Below are 7,568 nucleotides of genomic sequence, written 5' to 3'. Positions count from 1 at the left end.
GGCCCGAGGACGGCTAGGTGGGAAGGACCCCGGGAGGGAGGACCCCCGGCGGGAGGGCTCTGGGCAGGGAGGGACTGCCTGCGGTCTGTTGCTCTCACGGTCTGTCCGAGGGGCCGCGGGCAGCCCTGAGGGCCGCGCACCCCCACCCCCGACTTGGGGACCTCGGGGGTAACTTCCCTGAGGCTGGCCTCTTCCCCGGTCTCTCCCCCGTCCTCCCCGCCTCCGGGTCTGGGAGCGCCGCTTGCAGGGAGCGGAGACAGCCAGTTTAGGGGTACTGGGCCCACCCCTACCCAGAGTAATCCGTTGGGGCGTCCGGCTCCCGGGCGGTAGCTCGGGCGCGCCCTCGGGGCCGGGTAGGGCTGGGGGGTCCCGCTGGGGACCGGCAGGCTGGAATGCGCCGGGTCGGGCGGGAGTGTCGAAGCACTGAGGAGCGGGGCCCGCGGGATCGGGGGGCGGGCGGGGCGGGCGGGGGGCGTGCCGGAGATGCGGAGGCTCCGCGCCGCGAGCCCCGCCCTGGGCGGCAGCCGGGCCGGGCCTCGCGGGCCGATGGGTGGCAACGCGGGCGAGGCGCAGCTGGGGGTGGGGACAGCCGGGGCGCAGGCCCACGCGAGCTGGGCGGGTGCAGCTGGAGCCCGCCTGGAGCCCGGGGAATCCTTTCAAGTTCTGGGTTCTCTTTGTTGCGCAATAGAGCCCTGGGGCCACGAGGCTTCATTGGCCCGGGGCCGTGACGTCACGCTAGGGCCCCGCCCGCAGACCCTGCCGGGGTGTGGGGGAGAGGCTTCTGGGCCGGCTGGGTCCCACGCCCGGCACACCTGCAGTCCGCCCAGCGAAGTGCTGTGGGGGGAGGGGAGAAAGGAGGGGCTCCGGGATCTGGGGGAGGCCGGAAGCCCCAACCTGAAATGCTGGGGGGACGCTTTGAGTGTATTACGGAAGAAACTTCCCAGTGGGGAGCGGCGACACCTGGGTGTGGACCGCACTGGCTGGAGCCCAGTCTGGGGTCTGGCCCTCCGTGTCTGCTGCTCCCTGTGGGGAATGAACAGCAGGCGCCTGATCAGCCCGGAGGAAGGGGTCTCGGGGTCCCTGCACCGTTAGCCCCCTCGCACTGTGCATTTGGAGGACTTGGTATTCACCCCGCAGTGGCATTCTTCCCCCATCCCAGCACCACCGCTCTCAGGAGTCCTAGACTCCAAACCCAGCCCTCGCACTTCCTGCCTGTGTGGCTCTGGGTTCTGAGCCTCAGTGTTCCCATCTGCAATGTGGGAACAGCAGGACCCATCCTGCAGGGGTTCAAGGAACAAAAAATGCCTGTTCCTGCTTGGGTTTGAGGCCAGGATTTTGATGTCAGCAAAGTGGGGCTTGGGTCCTGGTTCAGACACTTCATAGCTTGGGCAAATGGTTTAACCTCTCTCTTTGCTGGACTGTCTTTAAAATGGGGATAATGTCAGTATTGATCACACAACATCTCTGGGGACACTAACCGGGAGTGTGCCCGTTCCCACTGCCGCCTCCCTCTCCAGGCAAGTCACGTCCTGCTGCCCACAGACCGAGGGCCTTTGCCTGCAGTGAGACACTGTTAGGCCAGACAGGGGGCAGATCTGGCACCATGAAAGGTTCTGCCAGTTGCCCCCTGTGGCACCTTCCCCACCACCCTGCACCAGTGGTCAACAGGGCCCCGGGTGACGGGGGCCAGACAGAGCCTGTGAGGACTCTGAGGGAAGGCCTCCCAATGGGACAGCCAAGGAGACCCAATGCGGGTGGAAATAGATGCTGGCCCACCAGGTGCATGCTGAATCCAGCTTCCTGTTTGACAATGTACAGGTCACTGGTGTCTGCAGTCTCTGGCCCACAGCAGCACCCACACCCTGCTGGCTCTGGACCCCCCTGGGCTTCCTCACCCCAAAGCTGTGCTATCCCAGGTTCTGCTTCGGGTGGCTGTGCCTACCCACAGGTCTGAGGCTTACCCACACCCCCAAGCTCAGTGTCTTGGCCCTTAAGGGACAGCAGAGCTCAGGGAGCTGGATGGGCTGTAGTACAGACTTGTACTTGGCAAGCATTCGTTGAGGGCTTACCGTGTACTTGGCTCCGTTCCATGGCATAGCTTGTCTACTACTCGCAGCACCTTCCCGGGTGGGTACTATCATGTCCAGCTTACAGATGAGAAAAACAAGGCCCAGCTGAGTCTTTAACTGGCGGGCAGGCGAGAGTCTAGCAGCTCTTTACCCAACCCCATGTGGCCTCTGTATGCTGAGGTCAGAGAGGTTTGCTGGACTCTGCAATGGCTGGTGGAGGGTCCCATGGGGCCGCCCCACCTCCCATACTGGATCTGGGGTGGGGAAGAGGAGGATGCTCTGTAAGCAGAAGCCTAATGTTTGGGAAGGAATCTCCCTGTCCCCAGAAACCCCCCAACCCCCTAGGAGGCCCTTAAGGAGCACTGGTGTGGTCCAGAATAGACTCCTCCCCTGGGTCAGGGGTCTGGGCAGGCCCGAGGCAGGAGCACAGGGATGAATGAGACTCATCCCTGAGGGATCCTTCTGTATCGGGGTGGGGGGTGGGGTCAGGCCACAGACAGACCCAAAGAACCCTAGACGAGACAAGAAGCGGCGCCTGGCAGCAGGACCAAGTGGTACTGCTTCACCTGCCCTGAGAGCCAGGGGCCTGCCATGGCCTGTCCATTCCAAGCTGGGTAACGGCCCCTGGGGGATCACAGGGCTATGTCTGGTAACAGTAGGTGCTCATAAGTGTTGGAGGCAAGAGAATTGCAACCAGTGAGATTAAACGGGCTCTGGAGTAAAAAGGGCCAAGTGTGCAGAACACACAGTAGGCCTTCACTTAGCATTGTACTTCTCCCCACGCTGCCTCCTCCAGGCTATGGCCAGAGATACCTGTTGTGGGGCCCCACATCAGAGGGACCAGCCAGTGCTCAGCACAGGGGCGTGGCTTGGGGCTGCTGGGCTGGGAAGGGGGAGGGAGGGACTTAGAGACCAGCTCTCTGGCAGGATGGACTGCCTCTGCAACGTGTGCATTCTGCCCAACATCCTGTGTCCCTGGCTCGTGGCCATAGGCTATCGGCAGTTCCTCCTTGGGGTCAAGGTCTGGTCCCTCGGCTGTCTACAGGCCCATGCTGTCCCAGGCATCCACAGCATAGCACTGATCGCCTCCCCAGAGCGCCCACTGTGTGCCAGACCTGGACCCACAGCATAATGCAGCTGTCCCAGGAACAAACCCAGATTCCATGCCTTGGCCAGGAATGGGTGGAAGGGAGGGTGTTTGCACTCACTGGGCACCCCTGGCTAGTCCCCTGGTGTGCCAGGGACATGGGCTAGAGGCCCCAGAGAAGAGAGGAGGGCGGAGCAGCCCAGCCCAAGTCAGGACCGCACAGGTCATGGTGCATCAGGGGGCCCCTCCCTCTCCCACTCCCAGGAGGCCCGAGAGCTTTGATGCCCTAGCCAGAGGGACAGTCTCTGAGCACTCCCTGGCTTCTCCCCCACTGCAGACGCTCGCGGTCTCCGGTGTCTCCGAGCCACCACGTGTGAGGGCCTCTGCTCCGAGCCCGGGCCTGGCCCCCAAGGAGGATGTCTCAGCTGCCGGCCAGCTCCCATCTGCACCATGAGTGATGAGCGGCGGCTGCCCGGCAGTGCGGTGGGCTGGTTGGCGTGTGGAGGCCTCTCCCTGCTGGCCAACGCCTGGGGCATCCTGAGTGTGGGAGCCAAGCAGAAGAGGTGGAAGCCGCTAGAGTTCCTGCTGTGCACTCTGGCGGCCACCCACATGCTCAACGTGGCAGTGCCCATCGCCACGTACGCCGTGGTGCAGCTGCGGCAGCAGCGCCCTGACTACGAGTGGAACGAGGGCCTCTGCAAGGTCTTTGTCTCCACCTTCTACACCCTCACCCTGGCCACCTGCTTCTCCGTCACATCCCTCTCCTACCACCGCATGTGGATGGTCCGCTGGCCCGTCAACTACCGGTGAGCCCCGGGGCACGCGCACCTCTGCACTTCGGCGTCTGGTGGTCTTAGAGAGGGGGGCGTGTGGGCAGTGGGCACAGAGGCCACCTGGGGTACCCGTGTGCAGAAACGCCCCCCGTGGTGTGGCGCGGGCAGCCTGGAGGCTGCTCTGGGCTGCACACCTGCATGTGCAGGGGTGGCCTCAGTGTCCAGTACGGAAATGCGTGGTGGGAGGGATGTGTGACTACACACATGAGGATCCCCTGTACAAGGGACAGGCCCCACTTTGCTGGCCGTGCCGTGACGATGAGGTACCAGGGGGCCAGGGCAGTTGGGGATCCCTTGCAGGGCCCCAGGGCTCGGGGAAGACCCTGGGAGTGACACCTCGGTCCTGCCCCCACCTCATGCCAGGCTGAGCAACGCCAAGAAGCAGGCGGTGCATACGGTCATGGGCATCTGGATGGTGTCCTTCATCCTGTCCGCCCTGCCTGCCGTCGGCTGGCACGACACGAGTGAGCGCTTCTACACCCACGGCTGCCGCTTCATCGTGGCTGAGATCGGCCTCGGCTTCGGCGTCTGCTTCCTGCTGCTGGTGGGCGGCAGTGTGGCCATGGGTGTGGTCTGCACTGGCATCGCCCTCTTCCAGACCCTGGCTGTGCAGGTGGGGCCGCGGGCCGGCCACCGCGCCTTCACCGTGCCCACCATTGTGGTGGAGGATGCGCAGGGCAAGCGCCGCTCCTCCATCGATGGCTCTGAGCCTGCCAAAACCTCGCTGCAGATCACCGGCCTGGTGGCCACCATCGTCATCATCTATGACTGCCTCATGGGCTTCCCCGTGCTGGTGGGTGAGACTGTCAGCGGGTGGGGGAGCCTGGCGGGGGATGTGGGCTCTGGGACAGCCCTGGGGCTGGGCGTGCTCCAGGCATCAGGTGGTTGAATCCTCCCATCCAGTCCTCGGAGGGAGGGAGGGGGAGGCATTATCATCATCCCCATTTTACAGATTTGGAAACTGAGGTTCAGAGTGACCCACCTAAAGTTAAGGCAGCTGTATTAGGACTTGAGCCCATGTCAGGGGACTGCGAAGCCCAGGATCTTTGTGGTACACCGTAGGGGACATTCCTCACCAAGGTGAGGCCCATTCGAATCAGAGGGTGTGGAAAGTGAAGTCACATACCCACCTGGCCCAAGAATAAAGTGTGGATTCAGTAGCCATGTGCTTGCACCCACAGGGTTCCAGCCCAACTCCCTGAAAGTTCTGGAGTGGGATAGGGAGGGGTTTTGGGACAAGGACCAGCCAGAGACCTTGTCCAAGCAGCTGGGCAGGGCTATGTCCGTGGAGTCACTGCAGGACACAGCTCCAGAAGGTGGCAGGTGGGGTGGCAGCCTCAGAGTCGGGGGACACACTCGGGGTGCAGTCCCAGGCACCCTGTGGCCCCGCCCTCAGTGGCCCGGTAACCCCCCACCTAGGTGCTGCGTTCTGTGTGCAGCCGGGGCCCGCGTCTCCAGCCTGTGTTGATGGAGGGAAGGAGCATGTATACAACTGCAGAATCAGACGGGGACGGCCGTGGAGGAAGAGCCTCCCCAGCTTCTCTTCAGGGCATGGAAGGGAGTGCAGTTTATGGAGCCCGCTCCATGCTGCAGGCCTGCTATGGTGTCTGGGATCTTTACCTCACTCTCTGGGGTGTTCTTGGCCCATTTCACAGATGAAGAAACTGAGCCCCAGAGAGGTTCAGCACCTTTCTGAGGGTCACACAGTTCACACAGCAGAACCAGCATGATGAGTGTATCACACCCAGTTCTGCTCTGATGGGGGAATAATTAAATGTCACTCTGGGTGGGGGAATGAACTCTCCTGGGACAGGAGTGAGGGTCCCTGGGCAGGGACCCAAAGGCTCCCTGGTTGATTCTCAGAAACTCCTTTGATTCTCCTCTGAGGTCCAAGACCTAGACCCCCCATGCCCCCCAGGGTAGGGGTAGGGCCAAGGAGGCCACTTGGCCACGGAGGAGTGGGGATGGCAAAAAAGTCCCTGAACTGGGAAGTTTGACACCTGGTTCTCCAAGCCCCAGTCTCCTCTTCCCAAAAAGGGGTTGGTAAACCATGCCCCCGCCTCTCTCCTTGGGCAGTCATGAGGCTGGCATGGGGCAAGGCCCTCTGTGAAGGGCTGTCCATGCACACACGGGGCTATGGCTGTTCATGTTGGCAGCCGACAGCTCTTGGTGGAGAGGGACTTCTGCTCACGCTCTGGCTCTTTCCTGCCCAGGAGCCTATAGCTCTGTCTCCCTCCTCCTCCTCTGGCAGGTGGGAGAAGTGAGGCTGGGGGGGCAAGCTGTGTGACAGGGGTCCTGCCAGGTGCCAGGCCGAGCCGTGTGCCCACAGGTGGTGAGCTTCAGCAGCCTTCGGGCGGACGCCTCGGCACCCTGGATGGCACTGTGTGTGCTGTGGTGCTCGGTGGCCCAGGCCCTCCTGCTGCCCATATTCCTCTGGGCCTGCGACCGCTACCGCGCCGACCTCAAAGCCGTCTGGGAGAAGTGCGTGGCCCTCATGGCTAACGATGAGGACTCAGACAATGGTGAGGACGGCCTGGGAGCGGCCCCAGGGGAGAGTGGTGCCTGGGTGAGGTCAGCAGGATCACAGGTGACCGACCATGTGCTTCAACCCCCAAGGGACCTAAGTGTCCTGTGGGGCATTCTCCTACCCGGCTTGGCTGTCCCAGGCAGGATCTGTGGACACCAGACTGAATGCGTTCCACAGAGCTTCCACCCTTAGGGCTCCCCGGGGGGCTCCCGTAGACCCAGGTGCCGTCTCACCCCAGCAATAACAGTGTTGCCCTCGGTTGAGGCTTTGCTATGGTCAGACCCTATGTGTATTTAGTCCCCCCACGAAAGCTCACCAGGTAGCATCACATCCCATCCCCATAGAGGAGGAACCTGGCTCAGGTGATCTCCACAGTCCCACAGCTAAAAGGTGGCAGAGTCAGGATCTGAACCCAGCCTCCTGCCCTTTGTGTGTCTCTGAGGGTCCCTAGAACTCACTGTCCGGCGCCCTCAGGTTTCCACGGCCCTAAGCTTTTGCCCCACCCTGCAGATACCAGCCTGGAGGGTGGCATCCCCCCGGACCTGGTGCTGGAGCCCTCCCTCGACTACAGCTATGGAGGTGACTTTGTGGCCCTGGACAGGATGGCAAAGTATGAGCTCTCGGCCCTGGAGGGGGGCCTGCCCCAGTTCTACCCGCTGCGGCCCTTGCAGGAGGACAAGATGCAGTACCTGCAGGTAGGGACAGGGCCGGGCTCCAGACGCCAGAAATGCGGGCGGTGGGGAGTATCGGGATCTCCCCAAGGCCTTGCCTCTCTGAGCCCCGCGTCGGTCCCCGTTTTCCAGGAGGGCAGCCCGGGTTAACCCGCCCGTCCTGACAGGTCCCGCCCACGCGACGCCTCTCCCACGACGACGCGGAAGTGTGGGCCGCCGTCCCGCTGCCCGCCTTCCTGCCGCGCTGGGGCTCGGGCGAGGACCTGGCCGCCCTGGTGCTGCCCGCCGGGCCTGAGCGACGCCGCGGCAGCCTGCTGGCCTGCGCAGAGGTCGCGCCCCCGTTCCGCCCGCGCCGCCGCTCCGCCGACAGCCTGCTGTCGC

General features: G+C 63.3%; 1 protein-coding gene across 1 annotated transcript; it reads left to right on the top strand.

Moving 5' to 3' along the window:
* Positions 1-3,548: 3,548 nt before the first annotated feature.
* Positions 3,549-7,564, top strand: GPR153 (G protein-coupled receptor 153; the record flags this gene model as incomplete). The annotated part of the gene is made up of 5 exons (XM_021693018.1): positions 3,549-3,962; positions 4,353-4,782; positions 6,319-6,511; positions 7,027-7,211; positions 7,355-7,564. Coding segments are annotated over exons 1-5 (1,374 nt in total), but the record flags the coding sequence as incomplete, so codon positions are not given.
* Positions 7,565-7,568: the final 4 nt, after the last annotated feature.

This window comes from Neomonachus schauinslandi, unplaced genomic scaffold (assembly GCF_002201575.2).
Source record: "Neomonachus schauinslandi unplaced genomic scaffold, ASM220157v2 HiC_scaffold_1745, whole genome shotgun sequence".
In the NCBI taxonomy this organism is placed as follows: domain Eukaryota; kingdom Metazoa; phylum Chordata; class Mammalia; order Carnivora; family Phocidae; genus Neomonachus; species Neomonachus schauinslandi.
Note: the sequence above shows the minus strand (reverse complement) of the source record. Positions and strands in the feature narration are given on the sequence as shown.